General features: G+C 47.7%; 1 protein-coding gene across 4 annotated transcripts in view; it reads left to right on the forward strand.

Moving 5' to 3' along the window:
- Positions 1–1,709: 1,709 nt before the first annotated feature.
- The window catches only part of LOC127680792 (tomoregulin-1), a 127,524-nt gene continuing 105,237 nt past the window's right edge, over positions 1,710–23,996 (forward strand). For 2 of the 4 annotated variants that reach the window (XM_052176483.1, XM_052176480.1), the window contains exons 1-2: positions 2,231–2,365; positions 15,191–15,640. In XM_052176483.1, coding sequence (XP_052032443.1) covers positions 15,223–15,640 — 418 coding nt within the window. In that variant the 5' untranslated portion in view covers positions 2,231–2,365; positions 15,191–15,222. Of the gene's footprint in view, positions 1,793–1,978; positions 2,066–2,230; positions 2,366–15,190; positions 15,641–23,996 lie in introns of those variants that run through there. The other 2 variants (XM_052176482.1, XM_052176481.1) reach the window with 2 other exon arrangements.

Raw genomic sequence — 23,996 nt, forward strand, 5'->3', positions numbered from 1 at the left:
TTAAACAACGAGAATGCAGATTCAAGGAAGAGAAAATATGTCACGCAGAAATAAGTAGTATATAGACCCTCTTGGTACGTCACCTTACATCTGCTGCTCTCCGAACCCTTCCCTACGTACAAATCAAATTTCTGATCTAAAGTGACCTTCTAACTTCAGCCCAATAGTTTTCCTTTGATTGCATCCTCAGAATATCTTTAAGGACTTCTAACCCAACACCACGCAGAAGGCCTAAGTGGTGTGTCATAAAGTTTGTTGGCCCATAGAACCCTCCCTGCCCACTGCCCTGTTTCCTGACTCTGGGCAATTTCTAAGCCCCTGGGACACTAGACAAGTTATTGTTAACATAAGGAACAAAAAGCAGTCATGGCCGAACGGTAATGGTGCATGCCTGTAATCCCAGCACTCTGGGAGGCAGAGGCAGGTGAATTTCTGAGTTCGAGGCCAGCCTGGTCTACAGAGTGAGCTCTAGGACAGCCAGAGCTATACAGAGAAACCCTGTCTCGGAAAAAAAAAAAAACAAATCCAGAACCCCCCCCCCAAAAAAAAAGCAGTCATGATTCTTAGTCTAGAGTATTTTATAGGTGCTTATCCATACCAGAAAATGTTAGGGTGTCTCTCTGTTCTTTCCACAGTCCAAAAACCAGCTAATTACCTGCTCACAGATTGGGGGTGACTGTATATGTGCCTCATGCCTGTAATTCCATCATTCCAGAGGCAGAGGCAGGAAGATCTGAAGTTCCAGATCATCCTCTTCCTCATAGCAAGTTTGAGGCTAGCCTGGGCTAGAGGAGACCCTGTCTCAAAAAGCAACAATTACATATATGGCCACATTACAATATACGATCCAGAAATTCTACCCCTAAGTATGTGTCCCAAAGAATTGGAAACAGGTTCTTTAGACAAATGCATATCTAGGGGTGTTCAGAGAACCAGTTTGCTTTAGCCAAAAGGTGGATATAATGTAGACATCCACTAACTGATGTAAGAACAGATAAGCAAACTGTGAAATACACATTCAATGGTCATCTATGTAGCCACAAAAAGTGGGGAAGTAAGATGCATGCTATAATCTAGATGAACCTTGTCTGGATTCTTTGACCAGCCAGAGTGACCAGGCTCAGCGAAGCTGGCCTGTGATCTCAGCTACTAGCTAGGGAGGCTGAGGCAGGTTTGTAGGTTTGTAGGTTTGTAGATTCAAAGGCTGCAGGGGCCCCAGAGTGAGTTCAAGGCCAACCTTAGCGGCTTAGTAAGTACCACCCCCAACTACAGGCGCGCGCGCGGGCGCGCGCACACACACACACACACCTGCCGCGTGCGCCAAAAAGATATATGACTCCATTTATATGAAATATAAAAAAAGGTAAATCTATAGAAACAGAAAAAAAGATTAATGGTTTTCAGGCAAAGGAGTGACTACTTAATTGGTGCGGGGGTGTCCTTTGGATGGAACCCTTAAGAGCAAGGAGGTGAAGTGGTTGTTGCTGTTATTCTAAGTATAATAAGTGCCACTGGGTTGTTTATTTTTAAATTGTCATCTTTATGCTTTGTTGAGTTTCATCTCGTTTAAAAAGAAAAAGTTTGAGAACCTTCTCTTTGCCCTTCTCTGGGCTTGGAATCTTCTTAACCGATCTATAGCAAAAGAAACGCTCAGTCTCCATCCTTGGGGGAGGGGTCAAGGCCTTGTAAGGAGAAGGACCCCTGCCCCCAGTTCCTTAAGCCGCGGTGCCTTCGTCGCAGCGCGCCTTGGGTCCCACTGGGTAGGCACACAGGGTGTGAGTCGTGTCCTGAGGTCGGTGCACCTAGATGGGGTCCTTGGGGGAGGGGGAGCGCACACACCTTCTCCGGAAACACATTCCGCCGATTAGAACCACAAAAGTTGGCGCTGAACTCGAGAGTAGCAGGGGGTGCCGTTCCCAGCCTCGTGGAGTCCCCGAAGAAAAGGGCCCGCGTCAGTCAGCAGGCTCGCGCTAACTCGTGCGGTGACTGCCACATCCCCGGTGTGGGAAAATGCATTCTTTTGTTGTTGGCGGAGACGGGTCCCTTCCGCAGCTCCCGGGCCAAGGTGGGCAGCGCGGCGGGACCGCGGCTCGGGGAGGTGGGGGCTGCACGGGGCCGCGCTCCCGCCCTCCGCGGCGCCCACCGAGCGGCAGGCGGCAGCGGCCCACGAGGGGGCGGCGGCGCGGGGCTTTGTGGCCGCGGCGCGCGCGGCGGGGCCTGGCCGGCCGGGGGCGCGCGGCCGCCCGGCGCCCGCCTGGAGCCCGCGGCCCTGCCGGCCGCCCAGCCCGCCAGAGCAGCCCAGGCCGCCGCGCCCGCGCCTCCGCGCCCCTCCCCGGGACTCGCGGCCGCCGCGCCGCCGCTGCAGGTAGGAAGCTGAGGCCGGGAGGGCCGCGGCCGGCGGGGGAAGCGGGCGGAGCGGGAGCGCGGGGGTCTGGCGGGCTCCCGGGCCGAGCCGCCGCGCCCTCCTCCCCGCAGGCCGACGGCCGCCTGCGCGCGCCGCGGTGCCCCGGGAGCCCGGCCGGCCTGCCGCGTACAAAGCGCCGGCGCGCGGGCCTCGCAGTCGCGCTGGAGCTCCCGGGACAGGAGCTTGGAGCCCGGGGCCCCGGAAGCTCTTGGGGGGGAAACCCAGCGGACCCCTCGAGCCGCGGTCCTCACATCCCCACTGTGTGCTGGGAACTGCGCTTGCTGCTTTTCAGTACTTGTCTTCATTGAGACCCCCTGTCTCCTCCAGTCCAGTCCAGAGGTATAAAGGGCTGGGTCCCTCGTAGGAGGAAATAGTGCATCACATCCTTGCCCGACTGACCTTGGGGAAGCTCCTTTACTTGGAGGCTGCTGGGTTGATGTTTCTATAATGGGGGAGTAGGGTGTGATGTAATACCCACCCCCAAGTACTATTGTGAGAGATAATGTGTGTCTGCTGATTGCTAAAATTAAGCACTACATGTCCCAGGCCCTAGGTCCTAAACAGTAGATTTGAATTATTAAACCATTGCACTGGCATTGATAGCTCTGGCAGTCTGTAAATTGCAGGAATGGTTTTTATATTGGAGTAAGAAACAAGAATTTAGACTCCTGTTCCGATTACAGAGATTGGATGTTTTATTGCTATGATAACATTTAACAGTACAAAATGTTTTGTGGTACTTAGGAGAATGGCTCTAGGGTAAAAGATACATATTTTCACACATTTAAAACTGGAGCTGGAATAATAGTGCCTGAGTTGTGTGGGGATTTTAGCATGTCTGAAGAGACCATGCGTGTGTAGTTACTCAGGAAATTGTTGAAAGTTAATAAAATAGTTCCCGAGTTTAGGATTGAGGACAGCTATGAGAGTTTGAGACCAGAGAGGTAGAAAAGGGAGAAAAAGTATTTCAAAACCTGGAGAAAGATGGGGTGATCCGCCTACTCTCCCCACAGCTGCATCTTCCGACAGGTCCATGCTGAGGAGGAAGCTGGAGAGGTCCCGAGAAAGATCAGAAGTTGTCTTCAGTTACTCCTGCAGCTGGGCGAACGAGTTCAGATGCCATGCAGACTCTGTCGTTAGTCCTGGCAAAGCATCCCTCAGTTTAGGATGCAGTGGTTCCTGGTAGTGTGTTTCAGGAGATGAAGATGGCTAAAACAACCCCCAAGGTTGATAAGATGCTTAACATTCCAGGGGCCTAGCTATGTGAAGAAGGGGAGTTGCGACCCTTCCTCACTTAAGTGTCACAGTGGGCTTGAAGAAACTTTTGAGTTTCAGTTTGGCATGGGGAGAACGGATAGGCTTTCAGTAGCCTGTGTGGGAAAAATGAGGAAGACAGGAACTACCCAGGGGTTGCAGTAGAGTAGGGGGAGGGCAGTAAGGGAAGGAACTGGGCTCTTCAGTCCACAGCCTGGCGGGTCTCTTCTCAGACGCCCTGCCCTCTCCTAACTCCTCACCCAGTGTCACCTTTCCCAAGAGTGAGCCCGACAGACTTATTGGATAAAGGAGTTTTGTTTGAAACTAGGACTCAGAAGAGGATTTGGGGGTACACAGAGATGGTAAGAGTAACAAATAATGCACATTGGAAAGAGTGAGTGCTCTGGGGGGAGATGGACAGCTGCGGCCTCATATTTCCTGACTATCACTCACCTTTGTGATTATGGTATGTGAGTGTGAGAGAGAATAGGACTTCTTTTCCCCCCAAGTAGTTGGCAGGGAACTCAAACAGCACTTTACTGTATTTCCTTCCTCTAGGAGAGTCATTCAAAAGAAAAAAAGTCCCCAGAGTGCCAGTCCTCTGCTGAGTCATGCTATATGCCGAGATGCAGAGATGAGTCAGAAATTATCTTTCCTTAGGAGTTTCCCATTCCAGAGAGGGAGATGCACACAAAGGGCAAATTACAAAATGAGTGGGAAGTGCTACTGGTTGGCGTTTGTGATGGGCAGTGTGCTTGCCAACGAGTGGGTCACCTCCTTTCCTAGGGCCTCGGGGCCAGTGCACCTCAGTGGGGTGAGGTTGAGCCTGATGGCAGACTCCAAATGTCCTGACCGCCTGCCTTTTATCTCATCCGTGCTTCCGAGTCCCAGCCGTGACAATCTCGCTCTTAAAAAAGGCAGTCGCCGTGTACATAGAGCTCGTAAGCTACTTGTTCTGTAGTGTCCGGAGCATGTTCTACAGTAGTTGAATGAGTGAATTATTAAGTAGACAGCCAGCAGAAGTAAGAGAATAAATAGTGAGCAGCAGACACAGAAAAGCCATAGCTAGGTTGCAAAGCATCAAGTCCGGGAATCGGCATCCAGCAGAGATGGCTGGAGGTAGAGCAGCTGATAGAACAGCCACCAGACTAGATCAAATCTAGGACTTACAGACTTGCATCTGAAATCCACTGGGGAAGCCCTATTGGGGTAGTCAGCTGGAATTTCCAGTCACGGGTCCCAGGTGGCTTGGGTTTGTCTCTCCTCAGGTAAAAGACCAGACAGCAGCAGACAGAGAAAGAACATCATCACACTGGGAGTTCACAACAGTCCCAACCGGCAGACTCCTAGGCCAGAGGGTCCTCCTCGCCCACTTCCTGGTTGAGTGGATGAGTGTTCTGTGGATGGACTTAGAGCCTCGAGTTCAGTTAAGCTGATTGCAAACTGTTTATCTCCTAACTGTTCTCTAGGACAAAATGTGCATAAAAGCCTCTGTGGCTTCCTGTTTTGCATATTACAGAGTTAAGGAGTCAGCCTTCCTCAGGGGCAGGAGTCTTGGAGGACACAACGGAAGGCCTCTCGAAGCCCCAGTCAGCTTTCACAAGGCTTAGGCAGCCCAGGACAGTTAACCAGTATAATGTATGTCACACTGTGTAAACTCATTTTGGAAGGAAAGCTGTTACATATAAACAAGAGGGTAAGCACTAGTTTAGGCAGGCTTTACAACGGTCACATGGGAGCTAAGTAGTTACCCAGGAACTGGGTCTGTTAGGATAAAAACGGGTACTGAAGATCACAGGCAGAGAAAATTCAGAATAAACCAGGCCATGAGAAGGTAGCATGACAGTAAGTTTACGGCTTGACTAGATGGAAAGACGGAATAGGTGGGGCAGGTGGAGGAGGTGCCTGTAGTCAGGCAGGATGTAGAAAAGTCCTGAGGGATGCATGAGGAGTCTGGACTTGTTTTATTATGTAGGAAGCGGAAGGGATGTCCCAGGGTACAAGCAGGGTGTGCCATGAGCACTGTATGCTAGGACTGTCTCTTGCAGCTGTATAGGGAGGGACATGGTACATTTGGGAGACCAGTTGGAGGTTAAGGTCTTTGAGAAGATACGAAAGGCGAGAGCAAGGGAGATGGAAGTAGACATTGACGAATTGGAAGTAGACATTGAAGTAAATTGTAGAATGGGGTTTTGTCAATGAGTTGCACATGTTGGAGAACATACTGAGGATCTGGGCTTGGGGAGCCCGCTGGTTATGGCTGAAATCATCAGTCATGAGACTTGTAGACAGTGGGGAATAATTAGTATGGCTTTAGCTCTCTGGAGAATTGGTCATTTCTGAGGTACCCATATGGGGCAGTCATAGAGGAGGTTGGTAGGGAAATGTCAATGTCTGAACGAACACTGAGCTTCTCCTGTGTGTGAAAGATGTGAATCAAGTGTAGTTACCCCGCCCCCACAGGGCAGATGGATTGCAGTGCCGAAAAATTGTAAGAGGCAATGTGGTAAGAACCGCGTACTTGATAGCCTTGGGCTAGAGCAGATCTGAGAGTCAGTCTTCTGATGTGGGAGTGAAGGACAGTGTCCTGGCTAAGACAAGAAGCAGGATGGTGTGGAACACCCCCAGAAGGGCGCCTTCTGCATGTCAGAAGCACTTCCCGAAGGGGAGGCTTTAATAATGAATCTAAAGGCATTTCGGGGACGCCTGGGCCGGGGCTGCTTTGGGATGGAGCTGTGGAGGAGATGAAGGAAGGCACCAGGACTTTTAAGATCACTCATCTAGTTTAAAGTGGGGTTTGTGTAAGTGGGAGGAGAGAGGAGCATGAGGAGAGGGGGCTTGCCTTAACACAAGGCTCATCCTCTTGCAGTCACACTCAGACACAGATGGCAAAAATAACCACCAAGTTCTATGGCTGCCTGCAGAGAGTGGGGGCAACACAGCAGATGAGGCAAGGTCAGACTGGTGCCAAGCGCTCTAAAAAGAAAGGAGGAGGAGGAGAGGAGGAAAGGGTGCCGGGTGACTGTCTGGGCAGACAGGTTTGAGCCTGTGAGTATAACATGACAGCCGCAGTCATCATGGGTCTCTGAAAGGCTGCTATCTCTACATCCTTTAGGGCTTTCCTGGTATTTTCAGGAAACCAGAAAACTATAATTTCCTGATTAATCCCTTGTCAAAAGATATTTTGGACAGTAGAACATGTAGTTGTAATTAGTAAACAAAAAAACAAAACAAATTGCAAGCAGGTGTGTGGTAACATGAATAGCAAATATGTACCAATTGCCTGCTGCATGGGGGCAGTGTGCTGGCCTGAGCTACTGTACCTAGAATTGCTAAATTCGTAAAGTTAAACCTGTATACAGCCTTACAGCAAGAAGGACTACTTGAAGGCACCAAGATAATTTCATTGTGCTGCACAGTATTTTACTTCACTGGTCCAAAGCCTCACTAGCTTAATGAACAATCAGAAAACGCTGTCTGTGTGTCTTTGGCAGCGGGCTGTGGAAATTAATTTGCAGAGGAACGACTGCTAATCTGGACGGACCGCCCTGGATGGGACTTAGAGAACACCTGCTTGAGTTGTAATTTAGAGATGAGGAGCTGACAGGGAGGAAAGGGGACTTGCTGCATGTCACAAAGTAAGTGTCAGAGTGCACTTACGTTTTCAGATGACGTGTCAGTTAGCTTTCTGTCACTGTGCCTAAGCCCTGAGCTAATTGGTTTATAGAAAGCAAAGGCTTGGGTTGGGGGCATAGCCGAGAGGTGGGCACTTCCCCAGCATACAGGAAGCCCCAGACAGTTCCTAGCACTTCAGTTGGGAACTGGTAAGGGTTACTTGGACTCATAGTTTTTGTTTGTTTGAGACAGGTAGCCTTGGCTGGCCTGAAAACTCACTATTTAGGATGAAGCTAGCTTTGAACCCATAAAGATTCACCTGCCTCTGTTTCTTGAGTGCTGGGCTTCAAGGTGTGTGCCACACACCACATCTTTTTAAGGTCTTCATTCAGTTGGCCCTGTTGGTTTGGGCCTGTGGCGGGGCAGTGTGGCATGATGGGAGAATGTAGCAGGGAAAATTGCTTCTCTTGGCCAGGGAGCCAAGAGAAGATGAGAAAGGGGCTGGAATTCTACTCCCTCCTCAGGTGCACTCTTTCTGTGTCCTGAAGCTACCTCACTAGATCTAGATCCTTCTCTGAATGGTTCCAGTTCTTCCTGAGAATGTCACTGGGCATCAGGCCTCAACACAAGGGGCTCTGGAGAACACTTATGATCTAAATCACAGCAGATGGGATGTCGAGGGAAGGCTTGAGAATACCTCAGAGGAAAGGCACCTTAATGAGAAGCTGTGGGGGAGCGCTTGGAGATAAACCATGACCTTTCAGCAGCAGCCCCCACCCCTGTTACCAGGTCCCCAAGAAGTCCTTACTTGTGCCAAGCCTTAGATTTCTCATTTGTGAAGAAAGGTTGGATGGGACCTTTTTCATTTTAAAGTTTATAATATGCCAGGATTTAGGTTATTTCACAGAATGATTATTTTCAAGGTGATGAATTAGGAGATAGAATGGTAAAGGGGAATAGGAACTTAACTTTACTCTCTAAGGACAGACTAGTCTGTCGGCAGGCTTCCGTGAAAGGTGTTGTGATCGTCGTGTGGCTTCAGAAAGACCACACCAGGCTACAGTCCCACCTGAGGTTTATAGAGAGATAAGGGGGAAGAGAGGGAGAGGTTGGAGGGGTCTTCCTTTTCTATATGGATGGTGACACAGCCGCAGGTAAAGGTGGGAGGGGAGCATGCCGTTCCCTTCACCCCATCTGCTAACTACCTCTATGTATAGTGTTAGTCCTTCATGTCTCCAAGTTGTGAACCTGGTTTGTTCCGGTGCTCCTTTCTTTCTAGTGAGCATTGGGGTTCTTGTTCTAGGAACAGCTCTTGGGGTATCTCTGCCACTGTTTCTCATGCTGCCTCTCTGTGTGCCACAAACCCCTGTGCTGTGTTACGTATTTGTAGACCTGCAGTCTCTCCACCTTAGGGAGCACCATTCCCTTCGATGCCAGCTCAGGGCGGCTGCTCTTGCAGGCCACATGCTTCTCAGTGCCTCTGCATTCTCTTCCCCCTCTCCCCCTGTGTGTGCGCAGACACATCTTGGCCACAGCGTCCTGTGACACAGTCCTTGTATATATTTCTTTCTCCCTAAGAAAACTGTCCTTCTCAGGGTGCAGATCCTTTCTGATTCCCCTTCCCCACTTAAAAATAAAAGTCTGGCCTCCTTTGACTCTGTGTGTTCACATCTTTGGCTGTCAGATGGCCTCTTGTTCACAAGAGGACAGGCCCACTCTTCCCTCCCCAGCAGCCAAGGCACGTGGTCCTTTGTTACGGTGTCCGCTCCCGAATGCCATTCCTTTCAGGCATCAGCTTGTGTCGGTGTTCTTCCCAGGATATAGGTTCACTTATCTTTGTGTCTCCCATATATTTTAGAGCAGTGCTCAGTCTTCTGTAGGAATGCATTCTATATTGGTTAAATTTTGCGTCTGTGAAATAAGAAGCCGGTAAATACATATTTGAGTATATATGTTATATAGATCGTGCTACTTTGGAAACAGTTTGAAAGGGGGGCAAAATAGAGACACGCAGTGCACTGAAGCTCTGGTCCTGACCTGGTCACTCACACCGAGGGGCTTTGTGCAGGCTCAGGGTTGTTAAGCCATGTCACAGGCCGTACACTGGCCTGCCCAGAGGTGCAGTTTAAATGTCGGTCAGGATCCGAGCCCAGGTTTTCTGTGTGCCCTGTCTTGCTTCATTTCATTTCACCATGGGAGCTTGGCTTATTGCTGACCTGATCCCTGTCTCAGGTCTCCATCCCAGCTTTTCAGTTACAAGGATTAACTTTAAAGAATGATTCCCCCTTCCCCGCCCCCACACAAACTGTAATAGAAACAAAATCTTTGCCATTTCTCTAGACTTGGCTCAAGCCTTAAGACTTAGTTTCCCCTTGGTGCGCTTTATGATCACACCCTCTCACTTTGGTCTTCTTCAGCTGCCGTAGCAAACTATCACAAAGAGGATGGCCTGGACACAGAATCTTTCTTCCTTCAAGGTTTTGGCAAGAGGGTTCATGCAGAGGCTCTTGGACTGTCAGTCATTGCCATCTGAGCATGCTCACCCCACCCCTTTGTCCACTGGCGGAGGGAGAGTAGCTCTGCCTATAGGGAGGGCCAAAGGCTGACACTTAGAGTCTCATTTAATCTTAATTACTTCTTTAAATATCCAATCCCAAATTCAGCCCACTGGAGATTAGGGATTTGGCAATGGAAGTTGATAGCATACAATCATCCAGTTTACAAACAGCTACTTTTCCTTTTAAGGTGAATATTATTGACTTCTGGTGGTTTAATCAGTGTTAGCGTTTTTTTGGGAATTGTGCTAATCGCTCTATTTTTTTTTTTTTATGATATTAGAGTCATTGTGCTCTTTTACGTAGGTCTGTCTTCAGATCTTTGCCAAGCCCCAGGGGAACTTTCACTGCGTTTGAATTTTGCTATTTTATTGACTATTTTTTACTCTAATGAAGTTTTTAGTGAACTTTAACACAGCTTTGTCTTATATGCTATTCTGCGTGCGGCTAGTAGTTTTATACCTATATAAAATGTACATATGCATTTGCTGTCGATTGGAGCCCAGCTGTGTGGGTCAGTGGGCTGCCTGTGATTACAACCGTGATAAGAACAGGTGATATACCAGCAGAGCAGTCATACATACGGAGGATTGCTATTGAGTAGAGCAGAGGCTGGGGAAGGCTGCCCAACTCCAGCAAAGGAAGGGTTGCTCTGTTGTCATCTGTAACATGTCTATTATGGACATAGTGGGATAGTTCTAAGCTAGATGATGCTTTTTGGACTTGATGTTTTTTGATAATGAGCTTTACTAGGGAGATCTCTTACTTGGGAAGTTGTTTGATGAGAACCATCAGTCAAGTGCTCCTGTGGGATGCCAGCTTGCCTCTGGGGTGTGGACTACTTAGAGCTGTACATTAGAGCGCTCCATAGTTACGTCCAGACAGTTGTTTATCAGATCAGCGGAGAAATTATTTCAGAGTTAGACTGAGGGTACGTGGTTTGGTGGGGGGAGGTATGGGTCCTCAGATTAAGAGAGAGGGAGGAGCTGATGGAGATAAGGGGAGTGGGGGGTGAGGAGGGCACAACTGACAAATGGAGATGGTCAGAGACCCAGCTCCCCCCACCCCCCACCCCGTCTTCCTCCCCAAGCTGTCCTATCAATGTCCTTTGGGATGCCACTGGATTGCCAAGTAATAACATTTAGCAGGGAGCAGAAAACATCGCTAGGTCAGAAAAGAGAGAACTGCCCGGAGCAGAGGAGTGTGGGCTGTGAAGGACGGGCTGGCTTCCACTCCTGCTTCTGTCACTTGCTATAGCTGTGACATGGCAGCTTCCCGGGCCTCGGTGTCCTTATCTTGGAAAGAGAAATAATAACTAGTTTGTAGAGTTAAGCAGCCTACTTTACGAGGCTGTTGGGAATCCACAAGGGAAATGGGGGTGGGGTGGGGGGTGGGGTACAAAAGCTTGGGGCTTACACCAGAATCCCTTTTAGCTTGCTGTAGAACACAACCACATGGCCCAGAGAGGCCTGGTGTTCTACGAAATTAAGCAAAGTGAATTAGCAACTCTGGTTGTACTTAGCTAGTGATTAAATAACAGTTTAGTTAATAGGCTGTTAATGGTCCCCAGGTGTTGGTAATTCTGGGTATTTGCTTTTGAGAGCAGTTGTATAATTTCTTCTGGTACTTAGATTTTTCTTTAACAGAAAAATTGAAGTGTAACGGATGATGCTCTCAGGAGCGATTTAGGGGAAGGTGAAATGGCGTGCCTCACCTAAGCCATTTGGTCTAACTATAGTCTGACCTACAATAGGAATCCCGTCGAACCCAGCTGCTCTTACTGGGGCTCTGCTGATCACCTTCAAGGCAGAACTCTTTGCCAAGTTTGACATCCCCACCCGCACCCCAGCCCGTTCCATCACCTCCCCGTGGCAGCCAGTGGTCCTGCACACATTGCAAGGGAGACTTCTCAAATCACTTGGCAGTTAACTCAGTCCTACCAAGGGTCACAGAGACCGAACCCCAGAGTGCGGTTTGTTTGCGTGAGAGCAGAGATCTTAGAACTTTAAGCAACGATGAGACTTTTTCTTGCCTCCACAGCAGGCATAGATTTAGACTGTTAGCAGCAAGAGCAGAGGAGGAGGACACACGGAATCCGGTATGCTGTAAATGGGACGTAAGTCGGCACCACAGGGACATTAAAGGGACATTTTGAATGCTTTCATCTTTTGAGGCTGCAATTCATTTTCTAGTTTTCTTTTATGAAACAGTTAAAGTAAGAAAAATATTTATTTAGAAAGTATACATATACACATATATGCTATGTGTAAAATAACTTTACACCTAACATTAAAAAGGGGGGGAGTAAAATATTTTTCATTTGTGAGTTAGAAATCTGAGTCCTTAGAGGAACAATTCTTTTTTTATTTCTTTATCTTATGTATATAAGTACACTGTAGCTCATCTTCAGACTCTGTTGTCGTCAGACTGTAACTGCCTTTAGACACACCAGAAAAAGGCATCGGATCCCATTACAGGGATTCGATGTTGTGAGCCACCATGTGGTTGCTGGGAATTGAACTCAGTCAGTGCCCTTAACCGCTGAGCCATCTTTCCAGCCCCAGAGAAACAATTCTTAAAAGACATGTCTCCCGAGGCAGCGGCCTTGGTGTCGGGGAGGCAGAATTAGCTCTGGGAGCTGGCAGGTTGTTTGTTTTAGACCATCCATTGTACTCACTGACTCTATAATAAAAACTCTAATATATATATATATATATATACACACACACACACACACATCACCAGAAAGTTGGTTATAGACTTGTTTTAAGATAGAGATGACATGGAAGAGGGCAGCTGTACGGAACCTGTGCTGGCAAATTTTAGTGTGGGGAGCATTGGATTATAGTGAGTAGACACTGATGAAGGTAAAGAACTAATTTTGATCCATGGGGAGGAAGAAGCCCTGGCTGGGTGCTACTACGGGGCCACTACAGCAATATAATCAAAGCACATGCTTGAGACCTGAAGAGAGCTAGGGATGCACCCTCTAAGGAAAATGGTCCCTTCCTTACACGTGCTTAAGGTTTTAGGCCGACCTGCCTAGACACATACTTAGTTGTCTTTGTAACCCTGGGGTTCCGTGTGCCTGTGTGACAGTGAAGGCGGAGGCCAGGTGGAGGCGGGCCTAACCTCCCTAGTAGTTGTCATTGTAAGCCTGACTTGGGATGAGCTGTTGACGTTGTGCAGGCCCTGATCAGATTTTGTTGCCCTCATTAAAGCCCCAGTTTTAAGGCTTCTGATGTGGTCCGGTCTGGTCCAGCATCAGTCTGATACAACTGCAGGAAACCTTGCAGGTTATTTTGTTAGTTTTTAATAAGGTTTTTATAGGATAGTTTTTAAGATTAAAAAAGAAGTGTGTGTGTGTGTTTGTTGGTGTGTGTATGCCACAGGGTGTGTGGGTGCCTGTAGAAGCCTGAAGAGGGCATTAGATCACCCAAAGCTTGACTTATAGTTGTTGTGAGCTTCTTACCAACTCCTGCCAGGGGTACTGAGACCTGAACTCTGGAAGAGCATCGAGTACTGTTAACTGCATGGCCATCTCTCCAGCACCCATAATGTGATTTTTTTTCTTTTTTAAAGAAAAGCCATAGGCTAAATGAGATCCTGTATAAAACAGAAAAAAAGAAAATCACAGTCTTTCCGCCATGTATACACACACACACACACACACACACACACACACACATCTTTTTCCTCCCTCGTAGAAAATTTCAAATACACAAAATGAGAAAACAACTTGGTGTCTCTCTTGATGTTCAGGTGACCTCACCTCTCCATAGTAGGACTCCTTTCAAGGTGGTTCCATTTCTTTTGATAAGAATTGGGCAGTTCCCAGTGTACTAAGTCATCAATATCTTGATGTTTGCCCTTTACTCTGAAAGAGCAAAGGCTTAGGGAACATAGGAAGGTCCAGGGCTGTGTTGGTCTCTGCAGCGCAGGGAGGGGATATGACTGCTGGTGTTCCTGTATCTGCTGCTGGTGTTCCCATATCTGCTGTGGTTCATGTTCACCACCGCTTATGTGAAGGATTTATCTTACAGAAAATGTCTTGCTAGAGAAGACACGGGAGACTGGAGGTTTCATACACACCAGAGCAGTAAGGCCTTTGTCCTGAGGGTGAAAGGGGCTTACTCAGCTCTGTAGAGGTGACAGGGTGACATGCAATGAGCCCTGGCGGAATAATTTGAAACTGCCCAAGGTCCAAGGAAGAATCTTGGAGAGACACCAACAACACTAGACTTCTGGGGCAGAAAGACCCCGGCCTTGCCTGCAGAGTCACAGTCTTTGCGCCCTGGGCGATCCACTTCAGCTTTTGGGCCTTGGTTCTCTCACATGTGAGAGAAGCAGTATGCGTTGCCTCTAAGTACACAGACTCAATTCTGAAACCACAGAAGTTGCTTAGGTAACCCTGCACAGTTAAAAGTGGCCCCAGGCCTGATAGGTCACAGGCATCAGCTCTCCTGTTTCCTTTCTTTTCTTTTCTTTGAGACATGATCTCACACTCCACTGGTCTAGAGCTCACTATGGGCTCCAGCTCACAGGCGTCCACTCGCCTCAGCCTCCCGAGTAGTAGAGGGCTACAGATGGAACCCTGTACCATGGCTGGCTTCCACCTCACACTTGGAAGAAGGGACTGAGGCTTTCCTAGGTAATGATTTAAGTCAAGGATGCTAAACTGAAAGTAACAGGTGTCAGGGTGAAAATAACAGGTGTCGGGGCTGAAGATAGGGCTCAGTGGTTAAGAACACTTGTTCTTGCAAAGGACTTGGGTTTGATTCCCAGCACCCACATGGTGGCTCACAACTGTCCATAATTCCAGTCCCAGGAAATCCAACACCCTCTTCTGACATCTTTAGGCACCAGGCATGCACGCGGTACATAGATACACATGCAAGCAAGGCACATACATAAATAAGTGTATACAAAATAATTACAACAAAAGTATCAGCTATCCAAGAGCAATTTCCTTATGATATTGAAATCTTGGAAGTGCTTTTACATAACTTGTCAGTTTGATTAGACAGTGGTCTCTTTTATCTTCATCTGTGCTGAAAATAAAAAAATATATAATAAAAAAAATAAATTGAGCAAGTTGTTTATTTCTAAAGCTGCCTGACATTTGGGGGTACTAAGCAGCTCCTTATATTAAGCAGAGATAATTTAGGATTGAGAGTAATACTGTAGGTGCCACAAAGACTCCTGGGAAACTGGCTAGGAGAATGTGCAATCCTGTGGTCGATAAAGTTGTGGATATTTTCCTGTGACTCAACACTCATGAAAAAGAAGTTACTTGCCGCCTTTTAAAGCCTCGGTGACTTGTGACATTTTTGTAATTCTTGCTTTCAACTTCCTTTTGCAGGCTAGCCAACGACCGGGAGAAAAGAGTGGAAAATGCAAAACAACGAAATTATTAAACCTGCCAAGTACTTCTCGGAGCTGGAGAAGAGCATCTTGCTCGCCTTAGTAGAGAAGTACAAGTATGTGCTGGAATGCAAGAAGAGCGACGCGCGCACTATTGCCCTCAAGCAGCGGACCTGGCAGGCCCTGGCCCACGAGTACAACTCGCAGCCCAGCGTGTCGCTGCGGGACTTCAAACAGCTCAAGAAGTGTTGGGAGAACATCAAGGCTCGCACCAAAAAAATTATGGCCCACGAGAGGAGGGAGAAAGTGAAGCGCAGCGGGAGCCCACTGCTGAGCAGCCACGGCCTGGACAAGGAGAAGATCAGCAGTATGCTGCCGGAGCAGCTCTACTTCCTTCAGAGCCCGCCCGAGGAGGAGCCGGAGTACCAGCAGGACGCGGCCGCCCAAGGTACCCCACCGCGCATGCGCGCGCGCACGCACGCACGCACGCACGCACGCACGCACGCACGCATGGGACTGCGCTGGCTGCCTGGAGCGGCTTGACATTGAAATTGTAAAATGATTCCTAGTGGGGAAACTTGTCAGAAATGTTGATATCAGGCTGGGCTGTTACACAGGACATCCAGAACGGAAGTATGTGGTTCCATTTTTGTGCAATCTCTCTCTATAAAGAACTGCGGATGCCTCGTGCTTGTTAATGACGCACTCTGGTTGCTTAGCTCAAACTACGTCTTTTTTTAAAGGAAATTCGATGGAGGTTTACATTCATTGACTCAGTTTTTGAAAAGTTATTATTGAGGGCCTTCTGTGTCAGGTACTACATTAAGTCTCTCAAAAAGGCCATGCTAAATGACTAAACTATTTCCAATTAAAAACCAGAAGTACACTAGTGGCTAGAGAGATGGCTCTGTGGTTCCAAGCCATCTCTTGCTACTACTCTTACAGAGGACCAGAGTTCTGTTCCCAGCACCCACACTGGGAGTTACAACTGCCTGGAGCTCCGCCCCTGGGGAGCAAGCCCCTTTCTGGTGTGTGCAAACACCCACATGCTCATCTAGGTATACACACAAAGATAAATTTAGGAACCTTTAAAAAGCAAACAGCACCTTTAAAAGGTAGCAGCACATCAGAAGTAGAGAGACTAAATAGAGCAAACACCCTTTAGCATTCACTCAGATTTATACCAATATTTTTAACCACTGTAATAATTGTGGTCCAAAGTTTTTATTTGTGGCGTTTTAGAGAAAGCCTAGGGATAAAACTTAACTTTTAGCATACTCCTGTGGAAAAGAGCAAAACATCACATGTAGTTCTTAAGAATTAAGAAGAGACTGTTTATAATAAAAGTTTAGTGATAACTTGTAGTTTGAAAGGTTGACATCTGGGTATGCCTCGTGGCCCCAGGCAGGCACAGAGTGCAGATAGATTTTCAACAGTTCCAAACTCTTTTAAGACAGGAAATGGCCTTTTTTTTTTTTTTTAAAGATTTATTTATTTATTTATTTGATGCATATGAGTAAACTGTTGTTGTCTTCAGACACACCAGAAGAGGACATCGGATCCCATTACAGATGGTTGTGAACCACCATGTGGTTGCTGGGAATTGAACTCAGGACCTCTGGAAGAGCACTCAGTGCTCTTAACCTCTGAGTCCCTAGAAGTGGCCCAGCGGTTTGCAGAGGGTACATGAAGCAGAGGAAGGTTGGTGAGGATGCTACTGGGCTGTGCAGAGGTGCTCTAAGCACTTGCTGGGGAAATGTGCTTGTTAGCTTGCAGAACACTGAAGCCAGTGTCCCCAGAGGAGACAGAGCTCTCAGGGACTGCCTCTTAATTAAAAGTCATAAGGAAGTGTCTGAAACCATGAGTGCTGTGTGGAGTGAGAAAGGTAATTACCACGTGAGTCAAATCCATGCTCTTGATTAACCCGTTTCCCCTATGAGCAGATCATCCCAGGAAGCTAAATTAGGACATAAACTTGGCTTGCTGATCAGTTGAGCAAGGCTCGGTCCAGGCTGGGTGAGGACTGTGGTCAGGGTTGTGGACCTTACGTATCATTTCCTGATGTTCAGGACCTATCTGGAGTTTGATTTGTGGGTTCCCATGCCAAAGTAACTCTTGGCGCACGCGGTTTACATGGGCACGGGCACTACCAGCTCTTTCTCTCATCTGCTTCCGTGTGGCACACGCTTCCTTTGCTGAACTTTGTAGCTCCGTCGCTTTCTATCTTGTTGGCCACGGAGCATCTGCTTCCGTGTGGCACACGCTGTAGGCGTGGCTCTGGGGATGGAGGGCAGTGAGTTAGCAGTGCTGCTTCCCAGTGCTGGCTTTCCTTGGTCCCAGGTGAGGAAGATGCTGGTGTGACTGCTGTTTATTTAGTGAATGAGTGCCCTGGATCGTTATGTATCAATTTACAGGTGTTCTTTTTATTGTTATAAATTATATTTACTGTGTGTGTGGGGGGGATGTGTTTGTGTATGTATATGTGTGTGCACGTACGTGTGTCAGAGTGTGTGACATGTGATGGTCAGAGAATAACTTTCGAGAGTTTTCTAGCACGTGAATCCTGGGGATTGAACTCTGGTGTCAGGCTTGGTGACAAGTAGCTTCATCAAATAAGCCATCTCACCAGCCCTCATAGGGTTTTTTGGGAACAAAACACCTTTTCCCAACAAATCTGAGGTTACCTCATAACTCTTTTTTTCTTTCCTTTGGGAAAAAATGCAATTCATTTACTCAGAAGTTTCGAGCAAGAAGGAAATAAAATGTGGATCTTCTTGTCTTCCCCTCTTTCTCTTTCCTACTTTCTTTCTTTCTCTTTCTTTCCTTTCTTTCCTTTCTTCCTTTCTCTCTTTCTTTTTTCCTTTTTTCTTTTCTTTTTTTTTGAGAAAAGTTTTCTCTGTGTAATCCTGGCTGTCCTGTAACTCTCTCTCTGGACCAGGCTGGCCTCGAATTCACAGAGAGCTAGCTCCCTGAGTCTGCCTCCTGAGTGCTGGGGCTAAAGGTGTGTGCCACCACTGCCCAGCTTTCTTTCTTTTTTTCTATTTCAGATTTAGTCTTATTATGTAGCCCTGGCTGGTGTACAACTCTTTATATAGACCAGGCTGTCAGATTGAGCTCATAGAGCTCTAATAGACTCTGCCTCCCAAGTACTAGTATTAAAAGTGTTCACCACTACATCTGGCCAAAATATGGAGTTTTTTTTTGGGGGGGGGGGGGATTTGGTTTTTTTCCAGACAGGGTTTCTCTGTGTAGCCCTGGCTGTCCTGGAACTCACTCTGTAGACCAGGCAGGCCTCGAACTCAGAAATCCGCCTGCTTCTGCCTCCCAGAGTGCTGGGATTACAGACGTGCGCCACCACTGCCCGGCCAAAATATGGATTCTTTATGCTCTTTCTGTGCTTTCTGTGGTGATATTTGTTAGAGACTCATTTGTAAGAAATTTATTAAGATTTATTTGATTTTACATGCATGTGTGACTTTATGTATGTACATATGCACACACACACACATACACACACACACTCACACCAGAAGTACCCATGAAGGCCAGAGAGGGTGTCAGGTCCCTTGAACTGGAATTCCAGGCAGTTGTGAGCTGCCTGATGTGGGCACTGGGATCTAATCCCCAGGGCTTTGCAAGAGAACAGTACTCTGATTGGTGAGCCTTTTCTGCAGTTTATATAAATTTGTACATAGCTGATATTGGAGTCATCTCTTTTTGCTGGTGCTTATTAAAATACAGCCAAATCTCTCCTTTCCATGTCAGACCTGGAGAGTAGTCAGCCTTGGTGCCCAGTCAGTTTGGAAGTGTGCCCAGCATGATGAAGTCAGGGAGGAGAGGCTGCAGAGATGACCCAGTGGGTAAAGTGCTTGCTCTTCAAGCATGGGGACCCGAGTTCAGATCCCAGCACCTACATAAAAAGCCAGTGTCTCTCCAGTTCTATAGGGGGGTGTGCACAGGAGGATCCCTGGAGTCAGGAACCTAGCTCCAGGTCAGGGAGACACCCTGTCTCAAGGACTGAGGACTGTGATGGAGCACTTCATTTGGCCTAGAGAAGGTCTGCACATGCTCGTGACCCCAGCTCTGTCTTTAAGTCCCCCTCTTTCCTTCCCTTCTCCCTCCATCTCTCCCTTAGCCCCTCTCCCTCCCTCCTTTCTTCCTCCCTCCTCCTTCCCTCTCTTCTTCCTCCCTCTGCTTTTCACTCCTCCCCCTCCCTCTCTTCCTCTTCGCTCCTTCCCTTTGTCCTCCCTTCCCCTTCCTCTCTCTCTTTTTCCTCTCTCCCTCTCTCCATCTTCCTTTCTCTCTGTCTCTCATACACATTAGTGATAAAATGAACAGAAGATGAAAACAAAATGCTAGGGTCGCCAGAGATCCTTTCTGGCACTTGGTGGGGGAAGGTAGAAGGTTTGAACACTGCTGGTTTTGTATCTTCAGAACTTCGGTTCTCCACAGCGCCTCTGAGTGGCAGGAAACTAACAAGCAGCGGAAATGTGAGCAGACACAGTGAAATGTTGTGATCACACACCACACTCTGCAGCTTTAATGCCACCAAAACGTCCCAGCAATAACTTAATGTTAAGTACATGTTTAAATAAGTTTTTAGATATACTGTATTAAAATATATCACAAAGTCAGTGTAGCTTTTGTAATGTGGTGTAAGAACTACTCACACAGCTTATGTTCTACTCAGATGGTCAGCACAGTGCTGCCAGCACCCTGTGTTAGCAGCACCGGCTTCCCGGAGATGTCCTGGATTTATTATACAATGCCAAGCAGGATGGAGTTCAGCAGGCTCCACTAGAGGCCTCCCTCTCACTACCGTTTTGTGGGAGATGGTATCTCTGTGTTACCAACCCCTGGATGATGATGGCATTGTTAGAGACTGTCCTAACATGTGCAACAGTGTTTGAACACCGGGGGCTTTATAAGAAAACCGACATTTGTCCTGTAAGCACCAGCTCTTTAAAACAGTTTTCAGTGTGCAGACGTGGTGATCTGTGATAATTTAATTATCCCTTCTGAGGAACGGGTGTGGAGAAGGGTGGCCAGGTAGGTCATCAGGGTTGGCAGAAGTGTCTTTACCCACTGAGCCGTGTCTTTAGCCACTTAAATACATTTAAGAGAACTGGGCATTTTTAGTAGCAGCCACATATTTGGGAGAAGTAATATTTAATTTTGTATGTATATACCTCCATTATGAAGCCTTAATTAAGTCATGTAAACATTCCTTCTAGATCCCATTATTCCTTTAGGCTGTGACCTCAGGTACAGAGGACTGAGGTATTCCAGCTGTGGTGCTCCTGCATCCTTGTCTGTGCCAGGGTCCTCTTGTGTGTTAGTTCTGTGTGTATTTCCTCTCGATGCCCATGCCTACTCCATCCTCCTGTGCTACACCTGAGTGGGTCTGCCATGCTTAGTTTAAGGTCTGGGTCCACTGACGCATGTAAACCCAGCCTTTTAATTTTAGTTAAGGTGTAAATGCCTTCCATATGCACCCCACCCCATCGTTTAGATTTTCTCAGCCATCCCTTTCCTCTGTTCTGATGAGGAGGATGAGATTGTCCTGCACAGTTTTCTTCTCATCTTTTCATAGCTGTAGGAGGCTTTTCCTGTGGTGCTAATTTTACTCAAATTACCCAAGTGATAGAACACCCTCTTGGCTGTGTGCACAATCCCAGAAAGCCTCCTCCTCTGCTTGCATAGAATTGGCTTTTCTACTTGGTGGCATTGTTTCACCTGGGAGAGAGATGGTAGGATGTGGGTGTGCAGCAGGCCACCATCCCCAGGCTAGCCTTTTCCAGTTAAGGGATGGCTCAGCCTACCTGAGAGCTTGTTTCTATATTGATGCTAATGTTTGTTTTAAGGTCACTTTACTACTCTGCATGGCTTTGAGTCCTGTCTTAAGAGGTGTAGCCATTTTCCTATGGAACGTGCATTTAGCACACATTTTAAAAGACTTCTTTCTTACAAACAGTAAGATGCTATGATTTTGTTGTTATGCAGATCTGGATCTGGCCAGATGGCCCTGGATACTGTAGTCACGCTGTCCTCACAGGGTTATAAAGATTAGATGCAGATTGTAAAGTGCTAGTACCCGTTGTGGTGCACATGAACAAGGGCTGCTGTCACTGCTACCACCATGTCCTTGAAACCTAGAACTGAGATAAAGGTGAACAGTTGAGAAATGGGAGAAAGCCTTACGTCATGATGGGTAACCGTGAAGACTCATACGAGTGGAATCAAACCTGTGAGGCTAATGTGTCCCCCAAAGTCTTCAAAAGCAAAGCCATTTTTAGATCTAAGCTTGTAATGTGATCGAAGCTCACATTCGAGGGCCTCTGTCCCAGGTTACCTTCCCCCATTCCTTTGACTCGTGTCCCAGTCCCTCAGTTGCGTCAGGCGTAAAGAGATGTGCCTCACTGTGTCACTTATCAGGTAAGTGCACATGCACGTCCAGTGCTCTGTGCTGCCCCAGGCCCTGTGCTGGGCTCTCCATGAGAGTGAAGTGAGAAGCAGGTTCTATCCCCAAAGAGCTGGGGACTTGAGAACAGGAAACAACCAGAGACCTTTGTTCTCCTTTCTCTTTCTTTGTTTTTTTTGATGGGGGGAGGGGTTAGATGTTCATTTTTAAAGATTTTTTTTTGGATTTGGTTTTTTTCGAGACAGGGTTTCTCTGTGTAGCCCTGGCTGTCGTGGAACTCACTCTGTAGCCAGGCTGGCCTCGAACTCAGAGATCCACCTGCCTCTGCCTCCCAGAGTGCTGGGATTACAGGTGTGCGCCACTACCGCCTGGCATTTTTAAAGATTTTTATTTTATGTATATAAATGTTTTGTCTGCACTTCCATCTGTGCGCTGTATGCATGTGATGCCCACAGAGGCCAGCAGAGGGCATCAGATTCTCCTGGAACTGAAATCAAGGGCGCTGGGAATCAAACCTGGGCGCTCTGGAAGAGCAGCACGTTAATAGCGGAGCCATCTCTCCAGGCCCAGAGACTTATTTCTGAGACAGAAGTCATCTGTGGAGCCTAAGCTGACAGCAAGCACGTGTACCTCCACCTCAGGCTTCTAAGTGCGGGGGTTGGGGCAGGCGTGATAATCCTGGCTTAGGCCTGGGCTCTGGCAGGCTTTGGCCCAGGAAGACAGAATTTGCAGGAAGGATACTGTCCAGGTAGAGCCACTGGACTTGGTGACAGTGCTAGGGAGACATTTCCATCATACCGATAGTTTCTATATTTCAGATTGGTGTGTTTCTTATTTAGCCTTAATTAGAGACCACTTCTGGTCGTTACCTTAAGCCTTGGAGTGGAACCATCCAGACGGTAACCATTCTCCTTCCATTAACAGAGCATTCCAAATTAGGTTCCCCCAGCAGCCATTATTAACGTTCCCAGCATCCCATCTTCCAGAATAACCTAATGGACATATAATATACCCAATTTTGTTAACAAGTTAATATTACTTTCCTCTAAGGAGAAGATTCACATTGAGAATGCAGTGCTTCTCAAGAAAGTCTTGGAGTCCCAGCTAGAAAACTCCTGGGACGGGCAGTGGGGAGGCTGCTGGAGATGGGGTTCCCCTGGGAGACTGCTTGCCTTCCAGGAAAAGCCCTGGGTTCAGTTCTTTGTATCACATAAAACCAGAAGTGGTGGTGTAATGCCAGCATTGGGTGGTGGGGTGAGGAGCAGAGGTTGGAGGATCAAAAGTTCAAGGTTCTCCTCAGCTACACAGTAAGCTAGAGGAAGCCTGGGCTGGAGGCTCTGTGACAAGCAAGCAAACAAAATGACTCCGTGAGTTATTGGAGTTAGTGAGTTTCTTTAGGAAATTCTCTAATACTAATATCATTGCTCTATAAAAACACCAGTGTAAACACCCCCCCCCCAGCCAAAGGACTCCTTTTGTATCCATGTGCTCTCTTCCTTGTAGATTAAAGAGTTCAGCCAGTAAGTATTACTAGCCATCCACTGGGTAGCAGGGCAAATAATTAATAAGCCAAGGATAAATAAAATGAGCAAGGCCTGGAGCCAAAATATAACACGGTGTGCTGAGTGTTGTTAAGGAGAACCCTTAAGGAGGAGAAGTCTGAGGTTTCGGAACAAGCAGAGTTGGCCCTGAACCAGCAGGAATCACAGAGAAGGTTGGAAATCGGAAAGTGGTGTGCCGGTTCAAGCACTGAGCCTGAGGTCAGGCCGCGGGAATAGTGAGGCAGCGACGAACAGAAGTGTGACCTTAGAGGAGTGTTGGGGTAGCACTGAAGTGCGGTGCGTACAGGACAGTTTGAAGAGTAAAACAAGGAAGATACAGGGTTGGGGCCAGATTATTAGGTTAAACTGAGAACAGAACCGGAGATGGGGACCTCAGGGGAATAATGAAAGGGAACAGGTGGATGGAGCAAGAGCCGTGAGGACTCCGGCGAGCTGTGCGAGGACTCCGGCTATGAGAACATTCAGGGAGGGCAATGAGTCGGGAGCTAATGGAGGAAGGAGGTTTTAAGGGTTGTTAAGCGCTGAGGAGAGGGTAAGGGAGATAATAAATGATGTCCTTGGGAGCTGTGCCCCGGGAGTTGACATTCAGATGGAGGTGGTTAAAGAGGCATGGAGGGAGCTAGCCAGAGTGTATGTAGACTTGATCCTCACCGAGGTGCCAGAGTGTAGGGGCTGACCCATGGGCAGGACGCCCTGTGGCATCCTTGAGCTAGAGGCTGGCGGAGAAACTGTCAAAGGTGATCTGACAGGGCAGGCAGCACGAAGACTCATTCACACTCTTGCCCCATCCTGTGACCCTGTGCTTCTCAGAGTCAGGCTCG

The sequence above is a fragment of the Apodemus sylvaticus genome, chromosome 3 (assembly GCF_947179515.1).
Source record: "Apodemus sylvaticus chromosome 3, mApoSyl1.1, whole genome shotgun sequence".
Lineage (NCBI taxonomy): Eukaryota > Metazoa > Chordata > Mammalia > Rodentia > Muridae > Apodemus > Apodemus sylvaticus.